Raw genomic sequence first — 22635 nt, 5'->3', positions numbered from 1 at the left:
GCTCACAGTTATATTTCCAATTTAAATTCAGAATTACAGAATTTTTATTTAACTTCATCAATGATAAATCTGTATCTCTTTATCCTACACCAAAACTCCTGGTTCACAAAGATACTGTCATTAATACTGGTTTGTTTTATTCCGCAGTTCACCCGTGATAGTTGCAGAATAACAATATCAACACTGCCACCAACAATATCACTACTTGAAAATCTTTTTGCATTTCTTTTTGTCCTTAGAGTGGATCCCACTTGGGATTGTGTTTTAAAATCACTTGAATAGTTTGGTTGGGGACATTTTACATTTTTGTAATGAAATCCTTGGGCTAGGGACTCATGTAGTTGAGAGAAATCTAAATTTTTCAGAAATATATGCATAGGGGCACCTGGGTGGTTCAGTTGGTTAAGCATCAGACTCTTGTTTTCAGCCTGGGTCATAAGCTCATGGTTTCATGAGTTCAAGCCCCACATTGGGCTCTGTGCTGGCATCGTGAAGCCTGCTTGGGATTCTCTCCCTCTCTCTCTCTTTCTCTCTATTTGCCCCTCCCCTGCTCACACTGTCTGTCTCTCTCAAAAATAAACTTAAAATAATAATAATAAAGAAATATCTGCATAAAAAAGAGAATACTGTGTAGATCTCTAGATGCTGAATTAGATGCAAAATCAATTAATCAAATGCCTTAGTAGCACTATTTGGACGGCCTTTGTGTTCACTTCGCTTGGCAAGTATAAGAGATGGTGACCCCAGATGCCTAGGGCTGCAAAAATATGACATGGCTAAATCCTTGGTTGCAATATCTTAAAAGGTCACAAGATTATGTTACTCCACAAAAGTATCTTTCTGAATCTCTTTTTCTCTCAGTTTCTCTCTCCAAGTCCCCCTCCCCTGTGGATCAGTAATCCTCAAAAAATTCTATCCCTATTCCTTCTTGCCCTCTTTGCCTATGTTAGCCTCCTCCCCTAACAACTCAGGAGCTTACGTTTTGTGCTTGTATCAGTGAGAGGGAGGGAAGCGGCATTGCTATATAAACTAAGGGAATGAAATGGAGGAGGTCGGGGGATAGACAGCTGCAAGGATCTGGACCAGTCGACTGAAACAAACCCTCGTCCTAAGCAACTCAGAGCTCAGATTTCTTCTCTGGACAGCTGGCTTTTTTCGTCCTTCTGAAATACTCTGCGCAGAGGGGGAGGGGCTGTGAACTGCCTCTGCTATAGACCTCATTTAAAGGCAGCTACCTCCTAGATATGTTCTGTAGAAACTAAATGCAATATTCAATATAGCAGAGATGAGGGTGGTGAAAGAAAAGTATGTAATTTCTCACTCTAGTTTTTAAAGGCCGGGAACTGGTTACTGAGAATGCTGGAGGGCTGCCTGGAGTAGGCAGTGACTGGAGTCACATAACCTGCAAGTGGATATCTGACTTGCCTATGATATTTCTCTCCCCCCCCTTCCCCACTTGGCACCCTATACTCCATATTCTTTCTAATCCTCCTACTCTCCCCCCACCCCATACCCTACCCCCACTAACGTTCCTGGGATTTTGGACTTAGCTATTTTTAAAACAGTCAACTCAGTAGCCACCTCCCTCCCCCGCTCAGCTGTCCAGTACTCTGGCCAGCCATTTACTCCACCTTCCCCCCACACCAAACCTTCTCTGGTTCCCTGACCTCAGTGAGATTGCAGCCGGTCTGGGGACCTGGGGGAGACATGGAGAAAGAGACGGGGGAACCCCTGGCCGGAGCTGACGGACAGAGTAGGCAGTCATGGCTGGAGGATTGGATATCAGAGTAATGTTTGACCCCTGGAAACAGTAAGTCAAAATGAAATTGCAATTCCTTTAATAAGCTTTTGGAATGAAGTTAGGCTTTCATAAAATTGCAACACCTACTTGAATGTCTCTGGGCCAGAAGCTAGGATCTCTTTCATACCAAGGTGCCTGTCTCCATTTCTCCTCCTGTCTTATTTCTTTCTGGCTGCTGCCCACTGGCCTCTTGAAGTTTAGTCTTCCACCTCTCCTCTGCCTGTTTTAGCTCCTTCCTTACCCTGTTGCCTCAGACTTCTGATGAAGTTTTAGGAGTTTCCCATATCCCCTATTCTGTGGTTTTCTCACCAAAGCCAAATTTAGCCTCAGATGATTAGTCGCTGATACCCTTCTACCCTGCTTCTACTCCGCAGTGCCCTTCACATCGGCCTTCCGAGGCTGGGGGCTATTCTTGTAAATTATTTATGCCCACACTGTAGTCTCACCATCCTCTTCTCCCTCCTGCATGACTCCTACCTCAGTCCACATCCTTACCCCGAGAAAGGGGAGTTTGGCAGGAGAAACTCAGCCCCTCCCCAAGGCCTGTCCTCATCAGAGGCCTGAGAACTTCTGCAGAGAAGATTAATGAAAAGAGTGGTTCTTCAGTCAGGTTTGGAAAAGTAAAAAAAAAAAAAAAAAAAAAAAAAATACAAGAACTGTGGACTCAGCACAAACAAATATTGATTTGCATGCTTGGTTTGCATCCCACTATTCCATGAGAGAGGATTTTATATAGTCTGAGCTCTCTCAGTTGATAAAAGAGATCAGTCCCTTTTCATCCGAATACTGATGTTCCAGAGAGAGAGAGATGTGTGTGTACTACCCTCACTCCTTGCAAAAACTTCTGACACAAAGGAGGAAGAGAAATGAATGACCCCTGGAGGGTGCCCCCCCTCCCCAGATGGGGAGGGCAAATAAGAGGTATGTTTCTGAAGTATTTCCAGATCCTAATTTTATTGAGGAGCCCACTGGGATGACTGGAGTCTGTTCCATCCTCACGATCCCTCTATTTTTGACACTTCTGCTGTTTGATAGCTTAGCGTGGGGCAATACAGTGGACTCTGCTCTACCCGCCCCCCCCCCCCCCACCAGCAGTCTAGTCAACCTTCCTTCCACCCCCACCTCAGGGTATTGCATAAGGGACCTGAAAGTGGCCACAAGAGCAGGGCACAGAGGCTTCACAGCCACACATACTGTTTGGGGAGACCCATTCTCCCCAAACTCCAGCCGCTAGTCCTTTACCTGATCTTCCCAGATTCTCTGCACATCATCCTGAATGACCTTCAACTCTTCTCTCTTCCCATGCCCGGCCAAATTTCTTTTTTCAGTCCCTTACAGGAAGTCCGGTCAAAATTCACTAGGTAGGAGGGTCATCAGCTGGAAAGAGCCGGAGCCTGGGGGGACCTGGCCGGATAGGTATGGGGGATCCAGGCCGGTCCCCCCATGGCAGCCCCCCAACTCTAAGCACTCTCACCCTCCTGCTGCTCCTCTGTGGACATGGTAAGAAAGGGCTAGGGAAGGGCTGGGGAACCTGGAGGGTCCGCTGCTGTGCAAGGGTGGGCAGGTGACCCCGTGTGAGGAGAAAGGACGGGCGCTGGGGGGTTCCAGTCACTCGCCGGACTCTCAAGCAGATATTTTTTTAATTTCCCATTCGCTTTGGGGAAGAGCCCTGGAAAAGCGCTTAATCCACAGGGAGAAGAGATCTGACGGGCTCACACGTTTTTAGCAAGACTGAGTGAACACAGGACTAGGGGGCTGGGGGCTGGAGATCAGTTGGGTTTTAGAAACAGCTGGAATCCCCTTCACCAGTTTGGGGAGAGTTACGGGGGGGACCCGGGGGCCGTCTCACAGTCCTCTGCCTTTGTCCTCAGCTCATTCTCAATGCAAGATCCTCCGCTGCAATGCTGAGTATGTATCGTCCACCCTGAGCCTTAGAGGTGGGAGGTCACCGGGAGCCCTGCGAGGAGGAGCAGGAGGAGGGGGCCGAGGTGGAGGGGTGGGCTCAGGCGGCCTCTGTCGAGCCCTCCGCTCCTACGCTCTCTGCACCCGACGCACCGCCCGCACCTGCCGCGGGGACCTGGCCTTCCATTCCGCGGTGCACGGGATCGAAGACCTGATGATCCAGCACAACTGCTCCCGCCAGGGCCCCACGGCCCCGCCCCCGGCCCGCGGCCCCGCCCTTCCAGGCGCAGGCCCCGCCCGCTCCTCCGGCCCCCCAGCCCCGGACCCCTGTGACTATGAAGGCCAGTTTTCCCGGCTGCACGGGCGTCCCCCGGGCTTCTTGCATTGCGCCTCCTTCGGGGACCCCCACGTGCGCAGCTTTCACCACCACTTTCACACGTGCCGTGTTCAAGGAGCTTGGCCCCTGCTGGATAATGACTTCCTTTTTGTCCAGGCCACCAGCTCCCCCGTGGCATCGGGGGCCAACGCCACCGCCACCCGGAAGGTCAGGGACTCAGCAGCAACTCCAGACCCTCTCATGGTCGCCCACGGTACCACTCCCTCCCACCCCCAACTGTGGCACAGCAATGCTCGCTATTCCCTTTCCTCCTCCACCTCCCCTACATCTCCTGCCCCCCCCCCCACCGTCCCCCCCTCCCCCCACCCCCAGCACTCTTTCCTTAAGTCACTTTCCTTCGCTGGGAGTTTCACTCAAATCCAGAAGGCACAAGAGAACGTTGAGAGGAGAGCTGAGGAGCCCTAGGTTGAGAAGTTACCGAAGGGAAACCTTGTCTTCTCCTGAGTTGCTGAGATTGAGGCCAAAAAGGAGGGGGAGGGGTCGAGCAGGGATGGGGCAATACTGGAGTACCAGAGAAGGGATCAGAGTGAGCGAGGGCCACGACAAGCCTCGAGTCTCTGCCGAGATCAAGTCCCTGACTGTGGGTGAGACCTGACTGCCGAGGGGTGGGAGCACTCAGCACAAAATGAACAGTTTTCCCTCTTGCCCTCACAGCTCACCATTATATTTAAGAACATGCAGGAATGCATTGATCAGAAGGTCTACCAGGCTGAGGTGGACAATCTTCCGGCAGCCTTTGAAGATGGCTCTATCAATGGAGGTGACCGACCCGGGGGGTCCAGTCTGTCCATTGGAACTGCTAACCCTGGGAACCACGTGGAGATCCGAGCCGCCTATATTGGCACAACTATAATCATCCGGCAGACAGCTGGGCAGCTCTCCTTCTCCATCAAGGTAGCAGAGGACGTGGCCCGGGCCTTCTCAGCTGAGCAAGACCTACAGCTCTGTGTTGGGGGGTGCCCCCCAAGTCAGCGACTCTCTCGCTCAGAGCGCAGCCGCCGGGGAGCTCTGACCATTGACACCGCCAAACGGCTGTGTAAGGAAGGGCTGCCAGTTGAAGACGCTTATTTCCACTCCTGTGTCTTTGATGTTTTGATCTCTGGTGACCCGAACTTCACTGTGGCAGCTCAGGCGGCTTTGGAGGATGCCCGAGCCTTCCTGCCGGACTTAGAAAAGCTGCACCTCTTCCCCTCGGATGCCGGGGTTCCTCTTTCCTCGGGAACCCTCCTAGCCCCACTCATTTGGAGTGGGCTCTTTGTTCTGTGGCTTTGCATTCAGTAACGTGGCCAGCAACCCCATGATTGGGTTGGAAATGATGTGGGCATAGAGGCTGGCAGAGAAGAACATAAAGAATCATGGAAGGAAACAGTGGTCACCAGCAGACATGTGAAATAATGCCATTTAACCAGAGTCAGATAAGGCTGCAGTCCCGGGCTGAAATGATCACGGAATAAGGGTTCTGGGCAAAGCTTCTGCAATCTAGACCTCTGTGGGGGCTCTTTGTCCATTTTCCCAGTCCCAGTCATGATCCGCGAACTGTTGTACTCCATCTACTCCTGAAATCACCCCAACAACTGTCGACGTTATAGGGGTCCTGATGATCAGTAGAAAACTTAAGGATTTAGACTTTTCAGAGGAAAGAATTGAGAGAGGAACACGCGATCACTATCTATGAGAGATTCAAAGATCTAATGATATTTTCTCTTGGAAAATGGAAAGAGGAGGAAATGATTAAAGATGGAATTTATTTGACAAATATAAGTGGGTAAGATGTGTCCTGCTTTCTCGGTTCAGAAGTGAAGTGGGGGTCGTCGGGATCTTAGGAGGATCGTCTGGACCCTTTGGAGGATGGCACAGATAGGAAAGAAGCCGGCATCCCGCCCCTAAATGATCTGTTACTAAAGCTATGAATTCTTCACACCCTCTTCGGTGGCCTATGCCGAATCTCTTTACACATGCTTGAAATGGAGTACAAGCAATGTATTCACTCCATTGAAAGACAGCTCAGCAGTATCAGATATTATTTCTGCCCTCAGGATGCTCACAGGCTATTAGGGAGACACAACTGATTCACATGAAGGAGTGATGAGTGTGCAGTTATCCCCTACATTCTGTGGTACAATGAATTCAGATGGGAAGGTAGTTGATTCGAACTAAGGAAATAATAAAGAAGAGGGAATAGAAGAGATGGGATTTGAAGTGATCTTTGATGACTGGGTAGGATTTGAATTGTTAAGGACCTGCCGGGGCAATGGAAACCACCTGGAGTTATGCATAGATTCATGATTCAGTGAGGAAACCAGCAAAACTCAAATGAAATAGATAGGAAGTAAAGGCATAGAACAGTAGATGGACAGAGGCCAAATTAGCAGGCATCTTGAAAGTGGGTCCAAGGAGTTTAAATTAATAGCTAACATTTATTAGAGCTTAAAACCTATCAGGCAATGTTCTAAACATTTTAAAAACATAAATTCATTTAATTCTCACAACTCTCTAAGGAAGGTAATAGTCTCATCTTTACTTTTATATAGGGAAACTGAGGTACAACAAGATTAAGCAACTTGCCCACAATCATACAGCTAATAAAGGGTAGAGCAGTAATTAATTAATTGACAATAATTGTTGAACCCAGGCGTTGGGCTCCAGAGCCTTAACTCTTAACCACTATGCTGTGTTGTCAAGGAAACAGAGGGCCATTAAAGATTCTGGGTGTGGAGGTGGGCAAGGAAGTGGAGATGTGGCTGCCAACAGGGCACAGACGACTTTTTTCTTTTGTCATCAGAAGCCCAAAGGGAGAGCTGGGGAGAGGAGGAACAAAAGCCCAAAGTTGAAGGGATCTAGTTTGTAGAAGAGAAAACTGAGACTAGAAGTTGTTCTATTGACTTCACTGTTCACGCTTCTCTTCCTCTTCTCTCAGTATCACCCACCTGACCATAAACCCCCTGGATACCCCCAGGGCTTACCAGGCAGGGTGTGTTATCTGGCTTGCCAGTTCAAATCTTTTTGCATGTCTTTATCCCCTCTTCCCTCCTCTCTGTATCCTCTAAGCACTACAGCCACTCTGCCACTCCCTCAAATCACAGTCTTCACACTCTCTGAAACCTGTAGCGAATCTAGAAAACCATCTGTTCTAATGGAAGAGAATGGGGGAGATGGTGGTGTCCAAGGCTGTCCCATCACACAGGCATTTTCCCTCAAAAACTCTTTTTTTAGAAAGTGTTCCTGGGGTGCCTGGGTGGCTTAGTGGGTTAAATGTCCGACTTCGGTTCAGGCCATGATCTCCTGGTTCATGGGTTTGAGCCCCGTGTGCTTCAGGTTCTGTGTCTCTCTCTTTCCCTCTGCCCCTCCCTGCTTGCGCTCTGTCTCTGTCTCTCAAAAATGAATAAACATTTTTTTTTTAAAGTGCTTCTTATATTGGTTCTCTTAACTCAAAAGAGTAACTTTATCTCTCAGGTGTGGGAATTTCAAGTCAGTCAAGAATTTCATAGCCAACTGGTAAATGAGATTCTTTCATGGTACCTGTCATGTAACACTGTTTCCTTTGCCCAAACTTAAGGTTAGCCCTATTACAAGGGAGTATTTAAAAATGGGTAGCTTGGAATAAGCACATGAAAAGATGCTCAACATCATTAGTCACGAAGGGAATGCAAATCAAATTAGTCACAATGAGAAAACACTACTCAACCACTAGAATGGCTAAAATTGACAAGACTGACCATATCAAGTGTTGGCAAGAAGTGGAGCTCTCACAAGCTGCTGGTGCGAATGTAAAATGGTACAACCACTTTGTAAAAACAGTTTGGCAATTTCTTTAAAGCCAAGCATACAGCTACCATATGATCTAAACATTCCGCTCCTAGGTATTGACCCAAGAGAAATGACGATAACATGTCAGCACAAAGACTTGCATACAAATGTTCGTTACAGTTTTCTCTGTAATAACCAACAAAATTAGAAACTGGAGACAACCCAAATGTCCATTCACAGATGTATTAATCCATACAACAGAATATCAGTCAGCGATAAAGTGAAATAAACTAGTACACATAACAACATGATGAATCTCAAGATAATCATGCAAGCAAAGAAGCCAAACAAAAAAAGAGTGTATACTGTGTGCTTCCATTTTTATAAAATTTTAGAAAATGCAAACTAATACATAGTTTGGGAATGGGTGAAAAGGGGGAAGGGGGAAGGGATGGTTTACAAGGGGGCAAGAGGAAATTTTGAGAGTTCATTAACCTGATTGTGGCAGCAATCTCATGAGTATATGTATGTCAAAACCCATGAAATTATATACTTTAAATATGTGTAGTTTATTATACATCAAGTATACCCAATAAAGCTGTAATTAAAAAAATTATTTTATTTTATTTTTTGAGAGAAAGAAAGAGAGAGCAGGGGAGGGGCAGAGAGAAGGGGAGAGAGAGAATCCCAAGCAGGCTCTGCACCATCAGCACAGAGCCCAATGCGGGGCTTGAACCCACAAACTGTGAGATCATGACCTGAACCAAAGAATCAAGAGTCAAACACTTAACCCACGGAGCCGCCCAGGCACCTCAAGCTGTAGTTTTTCTTAAAAACAGGTAGCCCATCTTCCCCTTTTCCTTTGTTGGATCAGACAAAGGCTCAGAATGATCACAGTATCAAAAGAAAGATTAGAAAACAGAACAACAAAAAAGAAAACCTAAGGAAGATTAGAACAGACTTTTCTTCTTCTAGAAAAGGAAAAGAGGAGGATAATGGATCAAGGAAAAGAGAATATTTCATGATTTCATTCCTTCCTCAGATGAAGTCATTCCAAAGGTCAGCTACCTTTAGAAAAGGCCATTTTCTGGCTTAAAAGCATCAGCCCTGCCCCTCAGAGTTCCATCTTTCTCTTCCAACAACAGTCAGCAGGTGGCAGTGGTGACTAGAAAGAATTACTCGGTGGGGCGGGGGCAAGTCTCCCTGAGAAAGAAAAATGGATTTCTTAGATTATTAGGTATGTTGGTCATTTGAGAAAAAATTCTAATAAACATTTGACAGAATAGGCATTTCAGGAATCTCAGGAATAAACTGAAGATAGGTACACAGTTAAACCAATAAATTGTTTAAATAAATGATTATAACTTTTCAACAAACAAAGGGTTGTTCAAGACATGAAACAATGAAAATATACTACCTGGGTCCACAGAGGATATTATTTACGCAGAGGCAATAATGTAAACACTGGCTGTTGATACAGCCAAAACTGTGATATACATATTAGGAGGATGAGGTGAAAGGAAAGAGAAGGCAGGTATACAACATGATGTGAAAGCTGACATTTCAATTACTGTAACAAAAAAGTCAACGCTATGTCTACTATTTCTAAATTAAGAATGGAAAGAAGAAACATATCACCTAGAAATATAAAGTAAATACTAGATAAACAGGCTACAAGAATTGGAAGAGACTCTACTGAACGCCTCAGTGAGGCATGAGGACTGATGTTTTTTGGTAAGCCCTCAATAAGATAATTTCTGTGGTCCAGTAATTACAGTTCTCAAAAATCAGTGCCAGGAAACTGTACCAGCACTAGGGAAAGGAAAGAAGGCAAAGCCACTAGAAAATAAAAGGCCTTCCTCAATTTTTCTGCCTACTCCCAAACCAAATTATTCATCATCCTTCCCAATAGGAAGAAATAAGTTACATATGTTTCCTGAGATAAAACTTGTGAATGGAGGGTGGGCTTGGAGAAAGTGAAAGAGAAATCTGGCAAGATAACTGAACTCTGCCTTTGCTACAGGGCTAATGATTTTGGAATCATTGTCTGCTATTGGTTCAAAGAACCAATATTTTGTATTTACATATATACATACACATATATGCATACACACACGTATAGTTGACACACAATGTTGTCTTAGTTTCAGGTGTACAACATAGTGGTTCAGCAAGTTAATAAGTAAGTGCTATGCTCACACAAGGGTAGTCACCACCTGTCACCAAAGAACACTATTACAGTATCATCGACTATATTCCCTAAGCTGTACTTTCATCCCCGTGACTTATTCATTCTATAACTGGAAGCCTGGACCTCCCACTCCTTCACCCATTTTGTCCGTCCCCCACCCCCTCCCCTTTTATAACCATCTGTATTTATGGGTCTGTTTCTCCTTGTTTGTTCATTCATTAGTTTTGTTTTTAGATTCCACATATAAGTGGCATCATATGGTATTTGTCTTTCTCTGACTTACTTCACTTAGCATAATACTCTGTAGGTCCATCTATGTTTTCACTGATGGCAAAATCTCTCTTTTTTTAAGTTTTATTTATTTTTTGAGACAGACAGACAGACAGAGAGAGAGAGAGAGAGAGAGAGCAAGCTCACACAAGTGGGGAAGGAACAGAGAGAGAATCCCAAGCAGGCTCTGCACTAGCAGCATAGAGCCAGACACAGGGCCTGATCTCGTGAACCGCAAGATCATGACCTGAGCCTGAATCAAGAGTCAGATGCTTGACAGACTGGGCCACCCAGGCGCCCAAGATCTCTTTTTTTATGGCTGAGTAATATTCCACTGTATTTATATTCCATATCTTCATGTAACAGTCTTTGATATAGCACTTTTCTTTAACTCCTCCAAGAAATGAGTTGTCAGATTAAAAAAAAAATCGATCAGCTATTTCATTCTGCCCTCCCACCCCACCTCACTCCAGCCAAGAATTGAAGGGCCCTTTGGTAAAACTACAGCATCTGAAACAGAAAATATTCTGCTATGGTGTTATTTTCTCTACATGGAGGATACAGCCCTGCATCCACCACAGCCAAGGCTACAGCTTCAGGGGAACACCATCAGTGTTAGAGAACAAATGAGAACCAGAAAGACAAGGAATGGGTTGGGCTATTTATAGTACACATTAGCTGATCAAGCTAAAATAATCCTATTGATTGATTTTTAACCTTCCTTAGAATTGTTGAAGCACCTAAATTGTGCAGCCCATAAGACAACCTTTGGGGAACTTGGTTTAGAGGGAAAGAAACAGACAAACAGATAATTATAAGATAAATGATCAATATTCATAATATACAGAATCTTATGTCCAACATACTGTAGGGATACAAAGAAGGTGGAAATTAAATCTGCTTGTAGCAATCATAGAAATCTTTACAAAGGAGATGAATTTTCCTTTTTTTAAGTTTATTTATTTTGAAAGAGAGCACACGCGAGTGTGCAAGAGCATGGAAGGGGCAGAGAGAGAGAGAGAATCCCAAGCAGCGTGGAGCCCAACATGGGCCTGATCCCACAAACCTTGAGATTATGACCTGAGCTGAAATCAAGAGCCAGGTGCCCAACCGACTGAGCCACCCAGGTACCCCCTGAATTTTCTTTTCTTTTTTTTTAAGGATCAGAGATGCACTACTTGAGAAATCTTTCAGCCATATGTCATATGAATTTTATCCTCGCTGTGTGACTCTAGGCAATCACTTGAGCTCTCTGAATCATAATATTCTCTTCTGAAAAATATCTGCCTGCTTATTTAATGAATCAAATGTTTATGCAATTGCTTAATAATGCACATGTATAAGTAGCTCTATGTACACTCTAAAATGCTGTTAACAAAGTATTGTTAAATGTCGGTCTGGATAAAAAAAAAAGAAAACTGGTTTAATATACAGTTTCTTCCTCTAAGTCACGAATATCATATTCCTTCCTCTGTTCCTTCTTCTCACAATCAAAGAATCATCTTTGTTACTCAGGGTTTCAGGTCTCAGAAAAGCTTCCGTGCATTCGAGACAATCCTTGGACTAAAGATCTGGACGGTACATTAGTTCACCCACTGGGTGGCAGAGCTGAGCCAAATGGATTACCAAATTGTGCAAGAAAAAATTTCTTAGAAAAGAGGAAGTTCGGCTAAGCACACAATGTCCCATCTCTTTCATGCTTATAAATATCAACATAGCCCGGTTTTCTCCCCAGAAAAACAAACCATCGCCTCTCACTTCCTTACCACCCTTGCCCTGACACATGATTGGGCCATAGGCTTTGAGGAGGGACTGGTTATATAAGTTACAGTATAGCAGAGAGAACTGAAGTTTAAAGTCTAACACTGATAAGAAACAATACTAGGTTCTGATTAGTGGTATACTGTATTCTAGAGGTACACTCCAGTCTATCAATTCAAATTTGTATTCAATAATATACTAACTCTATGAAATGTACTCTGCTAGATGCTATGAAGGATTCAAAGATAAAAGAGGACAGAGTTCCTGCTCTCTAGGAAATCATTATCTAGGACAGAAAAGGAAATTTACATGTAGGTTTTGTATGAGAAATATAAATAACATTTGTGCCATGGAGCATTCAAAAGAGAGCGAAATTCTGGGTGGTTGTAAGGTGAAAGATGAAGCGATTGGGAATCAAGACAGGTTTCAGAGAGGAAAAGTCATTTGGCTGTCTGTGGAAGAGTGGATAGGACTTCAAAATTCAGAGGTGGGGGAGGAAGATCAGGTATTCCAGGTAGAGACAAAAGCATAAGCAAAGGCACAGAGGCAGAGAAGGATGTATCAGGGGAACACTGAGTACTCAGGTTTGGCCGAGGTAGAGGGTACATTCATGAGGAAGTAGTGAGAAATGGACTGGAAAGCTGGGATGAGGTCAATTTGTGAAGGCCAGGTTGAAGCATTTGGATTTGATTCAGTAATCAATGAATCTTGGAGCATCACAGAAACAGACAGGAATAAAATTCTGTTACATTAATCTAGTCGTGGTCTACAGATTACAGCAGAAAGATCATTACAAGGTATTCAAACAATCGAGGCAAAAGTAACAAGAACACGAAGCAGACTGCCAGTCAGTGAAATAATAAATAAGAAGGAAATTCTAGAAACACTGGGAAGATGGCCTCTACCGAATTTGGCAATTGATTGGATGTGGGGACTGTTATAGAGGTAGGAATCAAAAGCAATTCCTTGATTTGAAACCTTGTTCATTGGGGAATGAGTATATAATGGTTCCATTATAAGTATTAAAGGGAAGACCTGAATTTGAGCACAGCGGGGCAAGATGATGAATTCTACACTGGACAAGGTGAATTTTTTTTTATTTAAAAAAAAATCTTTTTTTTCAACGTTTATTCATTTTTTGGGACAGAGAGAGACAGAGCATGAATGGGGGAGGGGCAGAGAGAGAGGGAGACACAGAATCAGAAACAGGCTCCAGGCTCTGAGCCATCAGCCCAGAGCCTGACGCGGGGCTCGAACTCACGGACCGGGAGATCGTGACCTGGCTGAAGTCGGACGCTTAACCGACTGCGCCACCCAGGTGCCCCAGGACAAGGTGAATTTGAGATGCCAGCTGCAACTCTGGAGACAAGCTAAAGGCATAGTATAAATTTGACACAAGTGATATACAGATGGGCAAATTGAGGAGCAAAATGTAAAGGAAGAAAAGGAGAGGGCCAAGGACAAGTCCTCAAGAAAAGCTTTCAGGGGGCAGAGAAAAAAGAAATTGCCAGAGGGACGCCTGGGTAGCTCAGTCAGTTAAGGGTCTGACTTCGGCTCAGGTCACCATCTTACGGTTCGTGGGTTTGAGCCCTGTGTCGGGCTCTGTGCTGGCAGCTCAGAGCCTGGAGCCTGCTTCACATTCTGTGTCTTCCTCTATCTCTCTCTGCCCCACCCTTGCTCACACTCTGTCTCTGTCTCTCTCAAAAATAAATGAGCATTAAAAAGAAATAAAAAAAAAAAAAAGTTGCCAGAAAAGGAGAAAGTCTAAAAGTCAAGATGAACTCTTAAAGTTTTAAAAGATGGCAGTTTTCAAATTATACAGCAGTCAAAGACAATAAGGCCAAAAAAAACCACTCTGGAAACCTTGAAGAAAACGTTTTGTATTTATTTTATTTTATTTTATTTTATTTTATTTTATTTTATTTTATTTTATTTATTTTATTATTTTAATTTTATTGTGAGAGAGAAGGAGACAGCAAGCATGAACAAGGGACGGGCAGAGCGAGAGGGAGAGAGAGAGAGAATCCCAAGCAGGTTCCATACTGTCAGTGCCCAGCCCAGTATGGGGCTTGATCCCATGAACCATGAGATTATGACCTAAACCAAAATCAAGAGTTGGATGCTTAACCGACTGGGCCACCCAGGTGCCCCCAGATCAGGAATTTTTAATAATTAAATCTAAACTAAAAAAAACAAGAACCCTCACCAAGCGTCGTAGAGACAAGAGCTCTACGTTAAGTGTTTAGAATCCAGGGTTTGGAGAATGGCTGCACCAGTTATTAGCTTTATGTCCTCGGTCTTGTTTTTTGTTTTGTCACTGTTGTTTGTTTTTTAAAGACTGCTAGAGTCCCCTTTGACTCTAAAACGTTATGAGTCTTGCCCTGAATCCTTTACAGTAGGATTAAACAAGATACAAGATACAATGGGTTAAAGCACTGGGGAACTTGGGTGACTCAGTACCAAGTTTCTGACTCTTGGTTTCAGCTAGGGTCATGATCTCATGGCTCTTGAGTTCGAGCCCCGCACTGGGCTCTGCGCTGGCAGTGTGGAGCCTGCTTGGGATTCTCTCTCTCCCTCTCTCTCTCTGCCCCTCCTGCCCCCCCCTCCCCCCCGCCGCTCTCTCTGTCTCTCAAAATAAATAAGCTTAAAAAACCAAAAGAAACTACAACCAATGTGTTAAGGTACTGAGAGGCAGGAAAACTGAAAGAGTTCAATACTTTAGACCAGACAAACTTGGGTTCAAGATGTGGCTCTATTTACAAAATTTGTGACCTCAAGGCAAGTTACTTAACCCTCTGAGCCTGACTTAATCAACCCTGAGTCACAGAGTTATTGTGAGAATTCAATGAAATAATCTAACCTTAAGTCCTTTCTGGAACAAGATGACAGATGCACTTACAAATAAAATGTCATTGAAATAACTATGTTAAGGACTTGGTCCATGACAGGTGCTTGATAAATGACAAAAAAAAAGGCACTCTGAACTCAAGACGCTGTACAATTATTAATATATTCTTATTCCTGACCCAGAGGCATGCTCCACAGTTGAGCAGTCTGGAATCCCACACTTCCTTTGGGCCTTTATTTGCCTCTAAACTAACATTGCCGAGGGAAAAAAGTAGGAAAGCCTGATGGACACGGGTAAAGGCAAGTTCACAGAGTAGAGGTGACAAAGAAAGGGATTTGTCCTCCATTAGGAACTTTAGGGTTCTAAGTGTTTATCAGGCCAGAAGTTAAGGAAGAGAGCAATGCAGCCAGCACTTTGACCCTGGCTGGAACAGAGTAGGAAGGGCACTTCCCTCCCTGAGAGCTCTGGCTTTACTCAACTAAGGCCAGTAAGACAAACAACAATCACCATTGGGCTTTTTATTGGCACAGAGATTAAGAGGGTGGGGAAGGTGCAGGTAAAGATGATCTAACTTGCAAAACTCCTGGACTTAGCCCTACTTTGCTGTTCCTCCTAGACTTGCCCTCCCCTCCCCCACTGCGCCACCGCACCCCACCACTGTATGCCCCCTGCTTTTGGGACAGGAACTTACAAGATTTTTCTTTCTTTGATGCAGGAACTGAGAAAGAAGACTCAGGGAGCAGATTTTAATCAGAATACCGGGTTATAAGGTGAAAGGTCGTAAACAACTCTTTCCAAGAGGGCTTCGTTTCAGAACACGCCTTGGCCAGGGGCCTGGCCAGCAGCTGCTTACTGCCAAGGCTAAATTGTTTTTTGGCCCCGAAGGGAACCCAAGCACAGCACAGCGCAAACAAGTGGTCTGTACTGAGTTCTGCAAACTGGGAAAGAAAGAAAAAAAACTGAGCCCAAGAGAGAAACTTAGAGCAAGAGAGAATTGCTTGAAGATTTTTAAAAGCTCAAAAAATTCAGCCCTTCACAGATGTGCCCAAATAAATACCAGCATTCCCTTTTCTCTAACACGCCCTGAATCAACAACATCCTGGTCTATTTCTACCCACCTCTCCTCCTTGCCCCTCAGAATTTATGTAGCTACATACCACGCACTTGGCTCATGTATTTCTTCCTAAACATTTTGATGTTTCATATCTATGTACACTTTCATACCCATCAAACTAAAAGTTCTCCCAGAAGACACAGTTTTGAATTTTTAAAATTATTTTGGTGAGAGTCCTACCCTGCCTACTCCTGATAATTCAATCAATATTGTTGACAGCCTGGAAAACAAGTCGCTTGTTGATTAACTTTCTAAACCAGGGTGCCACCTCAAACCCACACACCCCAAGGATCAACATGTTCCCTTTTTTGTTCCTGAGGGTTGATGGGGTGTGTGTGATTTCCAACAGAGTTTTGATGCCTGAGTGTTGAGCTTGCTTAATAGTGGTGCTGAGTTGTAACTTGTTAGCCTTAGGGTGTCAACCCAGTTATGGTGTATGAGGAAGGAAAGAAGGATCCTTAACAGCGATGAATAGCCTTCTTTTTGCTGACAATAGGATTTCTGTATATCCTAATGTTTCTCATTTACTTCCCCATCTCAGTTTTGGAAGCACTATCTTCCTCTTTCTAGCATTTAAAAAAAAAAAAAATGAGGTCATAATCTCCTGATACTTCAACACAGACATGAGGGAGGCCCAGGAATCGAAGCAAAGGTGTGGGGGGAAATCCCTGTATTGCTGCAAGTCTTTCTGATTGCATTTTCGAGTACTTTCTCAGGAGTCACCTCCTAAGTCATCTCATGGCCCAGTGGTGGGGTGGGGGGAAACCTATGTGGCAGCCAAAGGACGACACAGAGTGAGGAGTCAGGGTCTCTTTTATCTTGAACATATAGTGTCCCGGTGACCCTTTTGTCTTGTTTCCTTACTGGGATTTCTGAAGGGCTTCGAAGAACATTTTTGAAAGATAGGAACACTCTGCCTTCAAGCAGGAAAACAGCCATCTCTCCACTGACGCTTTGGTTACAAACAAGAGAACTTTTAACTACAAGGCTGTGAACAGTGTGAGCAACAGATCTAGGAACGTACCTTTGATTTAGGAGTTTCAGAGGGGATGCAGACAAGAAGGAGCGCAAGGAATTCAGGAAGGCGAAGCAAGTGAAACGTCTTTCCCCCCCCCCCCCCCCTTTCCTTTCCTGAGAAGTAGGGAGTGAGAGAGAATCAGAGCCCAGAGAGCACACCTTAATAAGGAGTAATAGGTAACCGGGGGGAACATAAACAAAATGTTCCTCAACTTTGCAGGCAGAAACTGAAGAGACGGGGGGGGGGGGGGGGGGGGGGGGGTGGATAAAACCAACAGGATGTGAACACGCCCTGTTTCTACGCTCCAGAGAACACAGAGAACAGAATAGAGGGTACAGGGAGTGAGAACAGCGCAGGCACGCAGTTCCGGGGCTCCGAGGGGCTAGAGAGGCAGGAAGAAGGCCGAGCATACCCTTTGTCCACTGAGGACTGAAAGGGGGGTTACAACTTGTGGCAAGTTCTCCTTTTCTTTCACAGTCGGTTGGGTGCTGACAGAGCCGCGGGGCAAGAGAAGGACAAAGGGTCTCTTCCTGAACTGTAACACCAGCGCTCCCTGGCCTCCGCCCCAAATCTGAAGTATTCTTGGAGTGAAGGGATTGTTTTTCACAGGACTTGCGACTTGTGAGCCGGGAATAAACAGTCGCCCCTAAATTAATTGCGCTGGCTAAGGCTAGGCATGAAATTCCCACCTAAGCACATTTTCCTTTTGCCGCAAACGCCGCTCCCAGGCCAGAAGCATTTGCACCCACCCTCCGATGGCCACCAGCCCGCGATAAATTCTAGGGTCAGAGAGGCCCCGCTTCCTCTGGGCCGGAGGGCAGCCGCTCGCAGCCCCTCCGCCCCCTCCTCCCGGCGAGGCGGCGGCGCACAACAACCATTTTCCCCGCCAGGCGCACACCGTGTCCACGCGCCGCTGCGACCTCGCCGATTGGTTGGGCTCCCGGTAAACAAGGACCGGGCAGCCAATGGGAGGGCTGTGCACGAGGGCAGCACGAGCCTTCGGGCCAGCGCTCGCGTGGCCCTGCGGTGCCTGACTACTATATAAAACAGTTTCCGGCTCACGCTAGCAACTGTACACTGCTCTCTTCGGCCCAGGTTCGTGAGTGGCTTCGCCGAGCTCCGGAGCACTCCTCCAGCTGTTGGAGGAAAGGGGGGAAAAAAAGCTGATTTTTCTCTGGAAATTCCTTGGCATAACCCGCAGCTTACGTTTTCCTGACATCTCCATCAGATTTTAGTGGAGAGTTGGAGAGTGAGATAACCTTAATTTTCTGTAATTTTTGGATTTGGGACTTTTGCTGTTGTTCTTTCTCTCCCCCGTTTTTTAACTGTTAAGCCAACCCAGTCCAATCATGGTGATGTTCAAGAAGATCAAATCTTTTGAGGTGGTCTTTAACGACCCTGAAAAGGTGTACGGCAGTGGGGAGAAGGTGGCTGGCCGGGTGGTAGTGGAGGTTTGTGAAGTCACTCGAGTCAAAGCTGTCAGGATCCTGGCTTGCGGAGTGGCGAAGGTCCTGTGGATGCAGGGATCCCAGCAGTGCAAACAGACCTCCGAGTACTTGCGCTACGAAGACACGCTTCTCTTGGAAGACGAGCCCACAGGTGAGTGGCCCCGTTGTCTGCCGGGAGGGTGGAAGCTGATTCGGGAAGAGTTGAAACGGACAGTTGGAGCTTTTGCTAAATATTCCAAGTTGCTCGGGTTGAGCGGCTTGAATTTCGTGTTGCTTCCTTTTTTTTTTTCTTTTTTTTTTTTTTTAAGTTTTGACTTGCAGACTCCTTAAAAAATGGTGATTTGTACAGTTTCCTACAGTGTTGTGATCTGAAGGTGATCCTGAGGGGTGTTGCCTTAGCTATTTAAGGATTTTTTTTTTTAATGCATAAGTTGCTTATTCTTTGCTTGCTTCCTGTTTGAGATGATAGTAGCCTGTCATCACTGCAGGGCTTTGTAACTTTTTGCCCAACAAAATGCGTCAGAATCTCATTTAAGAATATGCCAGATAAGAGTGGGGGAACTACAGTAGGCTTGCTTGCTGCCCAGGAACTCCTTATCGCACAACTGCATTTTAAGTGTAACAAGAAACTTACGGGCTACCCGCTTTTCCTTCTTTTCAGGTGAGAATGAGATGGTGATCATGAGACCTGGAAACAAATACGAGTACAAGTTCGGCTTTGAGCTTCCTCAGGGGTAGGTGTCTGCTGAATGCATCTTTGGACTTTTTAATCTCTCACACTCTTCCCAGCCTTTGGTCACTTCCTGTTCTTGGAGAGCGTTTGTAGATTAACCGCTTCTTTTTTTCCCCCCCGACAGGCCTTTGGGAACATCCTTCAAAGGAAAGTATGGGTGTGTAGACTACTGGGTGAAGGCTTTTCTTGATCGTCCCAGCCAGCCCACTCAAGAGACCAAGAAAATTTTCGAAGTGATGGATCTAGTGGATGTCAATACTCCTGATTTAATGGTGAGGTTCATTTTAAAGTCCTATTCTCTTGGGTTTCGGGGATGATAAATTAAGTGTCTTAGGCATTAGATTGAAGCACTTCAGGGAATTCAGTCCTAAATTACCTAGGTGGGAAGGAAAGTTGCCTGTTCTAGGTAAGGAAGTGGAAAGGAGAAAAAAAAAAAAGGATCTCTAGAATTCTCAAAACCTCTTTTTACTCCTATTCAACATAGGCCCCTGTGTCTGCTAAAAAGGAGAAGAAAGTTTCCTGCATGTTCATTCCTGATGGGCGAGTGTCTGTCTCTGCCCGAATTGACAGAAAAGGATTCTGTGAAGGTAAAAACCTAGTACTTAAAATGGTAGACTGATAAAACAGGGACTGTGGTTTTGGGAGTGAGGGAGGGGCTAGGGATAGGAGAAAAGTCACTAATTGCACCAAGCATCAGCTAATAAGTTTTCACCTTTCTCATTTTTTAGGTGATGAGATTTCTATCCATGCTGACTTTGAGAATACATGTTCCCGCATCGTGGTCCCCAAAGCTGCCATAGTAGCCCGCCACACTTACCTTGCCAATGGCCAAACCAAAGTGTTGACGCAGAAGCTGTCATCGGTCAGAGGCAATCATATCATCTCAGGAACCTGTGCATCGTGGCGTGGCAAGAGCCTTCGGGTGCAGAAGATTAGGCCTTCTATCCTGGGCTGCAACATCCTTCGAGTTGAATACTCCTTACTGGTGAGTGGGTGGAGTCAGAGAGAGATTATCCTTCTGTCAAAATAGCAGTGGTTTCTCCAGACCTGTAATCTAACAAACTGTCCTTTTCCTTTCTAGATCTATGTCAGCGTCCCCGGCTCCAAGAAAGTCATCCTTGATCTGCCCCTCGTAATTGGTAGCCGGTCAGGTCTGAGCAGCCGGACATCCAGCATGGCCAGCCGAACCAGCTCTGAGATGAGTTGGGTAGATCTAAACATCCCCGATACCCCAGAAGGTGAGTCAGACCTAATAATGTCCATCCTTCCTCTTTGGCCTGCTTGGGTTTGTGAAATTGTGATGGTCAGGTGTTTCACAGCCAGACTTCTTATGCCTATATTTTTTTCTAGCTCCTCCTTGCTATATGGATATCATTCCTGAAGATCACCGATTGGAGAGCCCCACCACTCCTCTGCTAGATGACACAGACAGTCCTCAAGACAGCCCTATTTTTATGTACGCTCCCGAATTCCAGTTCATGCCACCACCTACCTACACAGAGGTGAGAATTATCATTTTAGCACTACGTTTTGTCTTAAACCTTCCATAGGAAGTTGAGTTGGAGGTATTGCTAAACTGGGTGGTTCTGTCAGTTCTGACCCAAACTAAAATGGTCTTTTCTTTCTCTCCCTTCTTGCCTCCCCCACCCCCAGGTGGATCCCTGCATTCTCAACAACAATGTGCAGTGAACACGTGGAAGAAAAGAAGCAGCTGTACTTACTTATTTCTTTCTGCCTCTCTTCCTGGACTCTTACTTTTTCAGAGACTCAACAGTCTCTCCATTGGGGTATGGGTCCACCCCAGCCTCTGACTCCCAGTGTAGGAGGTGATCAGCAGGCGACCTCCTGGGCCTTAAAATGGTGCACGCTCGTCCTCAGCCAGGGAGAGGTTGTGATAGGGAGTGTTTGCTGGATGGGTTTAAAAACACACTACAAAAATTCAGGCCCATCCTGTTTTCTCAGATCTTGAAAATTAAGGCATTTTTAGTAAGTTTGAATAAGGGGTAGAAATGGCCTCCTGACATGGTCTTCCCCGGGGTTTTTGAAGGGGATTCTGTATCTTGAACTCTTGTGCCATGTGGAGCAGAGCCACTTTAGCAAATTAGGAAAAGGAAAAAAAATTATGGCCAAAATTTTGGGACAAGAAGGTTCTTAAAATCAGTGTTGCCCTTTGTTTTACACTTACAGCAGAAAGGAAAGAAAAACCTTCCAGAACTTGATGTGGTTTGAACTTCTGGAGAAGAGCTTCCCATGTGAATTAAAAAGAAGCTCTAAGGTTGTCTTTGCTTCGAATGTACTTTAATCTGGCTTAACGCAGTTGTAACCATGCCCCACCAAAGGTCTTAAAAGCCATTTTTTGAGCCTATTGCACTGTATTCTCCTGTTGCAAACATTTTCATATGGGAGAATGTGTTTTTCTTTTCATGTGACTCCTTGGACTTGCTTCTGAGGTGATAATTCTTGGCACTTTAGTTCCTTTCGAAAAAAATTTTTTTCCCTATCTCAAATGTAAGCTAAAACTGGTCTACTACGTCTCTAGGGCTAAGCACAATGACAAAAAAAAGTGTTATTCCTCACTTTTGAGGCTTTGTCCCAGTGTACAGAATTCTGTAATTCTAACACTCTTAATTATGTGAGAAGGGTTGCTGCTATCAGCGTCGCCCACTGTGACTTCTCCACACCCTCCGAGGAACTGTAGATCAAGATGCCGCCAACACTGTGATCAGAGCTTCCAGACATTGCCATGAGAACTGAGCAGGCCGCCTTCACCACAGCCCCCAGAGCTCCCTGCAGTGTTAGGAGACCCGGCATGTTGACAGTCCTCTCTAACTGCAGCCCTTGAGCACTTGGTCGGACCCCTCAGCCTTAGCACTTTGTTCACTGTCCTGTGTCAGAGCACTGAGCTCCACCTTCTTCTGAGAAAGTATGTGGGCTGAAAGCGGTTTCATTTTTTTTGTTTTGTAAATGTTTATCTTTTTGTATGATAAAAACTATATTTTGTACTTAACCAGATATATTTTCACCCCAAGTGGGGGATGTTCTTTGTAAAAAATAAAAATAAAGTTTTTTAATGGCAAAAATGGTTTTCTTGTCTGTGAGGTGGTGTTTGAAGTTACTGGAAAGTGTGCCTGAAGGAGCTTTACCCCTACTTAGTGATTCCCATTTTTGGAAATCCTGTGGAGAAAAGCTTCCCTATTGACCCTAATGATTGTAGTCCAGGGGTGGGGTTTGGGGTGCAAAAGGAAGGAATTTTAGCTACATTTAGTCTTCTTTCCAGTTAACTAAAAACTGTAGTGGGATATTCTGGTGGTCTAGGCTAGTTTTCTGCACCCGTAGATAACTCAGAATGAAATTCCTTGGATTTTGGAGTGCATGCACTTTTTTTTTTTTTTTTTTTAAATGAGC

The 22635-nt window shown here is 45.1% G+C and overlaps 2 protein-coding genes across 5 annotated transcripts; both read left to right on the top strand.

Moving 5' to 3' along the window:
- The first annotated feature begins 1620 nt into the window (after positions 1-1620).
- HJV (hemojuvelin BMP co-receptor) lies at positions 1621-7492 on the top strand. Of its 4 annotated transcripts, XM_086718051.1 has the most exons (5): positions 1623-1810; positions 3130-3301; positions 3673-3709; positions 4197-4293; positions 4755-7492. In XM_086718051.1, the coding sequence occupies exons 2-5, from the start codon at positions 3220-3222 to the stop codon at positions 5379-5381; spliced, it is 843 nt and encodes a 280-aa protein (XP_086574177.1). In that variant the 5' UTR covers positions 1623-1810; positions 3130-3219; the 3' UTR covers positions 5382-7492. The 4 variants fall into 4 exon arrangements, with proteins under 4 accessions (XP_025768219.1, XP_086574175.1, XP_086574177.1 ...); XM_025912434.2 differs by having other exon boundaries at positions 1621-1810; positions 3673-4247; XM_086718049.1 differs by lacking the exon at positions 3130-3301 and having other exon boundaries at positions 1621-1810; positions 3673-4247.
- A 10618-nt stretch (positions 7493-18110) lies between these two features.
- On the top strand, positions 18111-22310 carry TXNIP (thioredoxin interacting protein). The gene is made up of 8 exons (XM_025912426.2): positions 18111-18648; positions 19159-19231; positions 19355-19502; positions 19715-19817; positions 19959-20215; positions 20312-20468; positions 20581-20732; positions 20884-22310. The coding sequence occupies exons 1-8, from the start codon at positions 18399-18401 to the stop codon at positions 20917-20919; spliced, it is 1176 nt and encodes a 391-aa protein (XP_025768211.1). The 5' UTR covers positions 18111-18398; the 3' UTR covers positions 20920-22310.
- The last annotated feature ends 325 nt before the right edge of the window (positions 22311-22635 follow it).

The sequence above is a fragment of the Puma concolor genome, chromosome C1, assembly GCF_028749965.1.
Source record: "Puma concolor isolate L17-30 chromosome C1, mPumCon1.1.hap2, whole genome shotgun sequence".
Classification (NCBI taxonomy): domain Eukaryota; kingdom Metazoa; phylum Chordata; class Mammalia; order Carnivora; family Felidae; genus Puma; species Puma concolor.
This window is presented reverse-complemented; position numbering and strand designations above follow the sequence as displayed.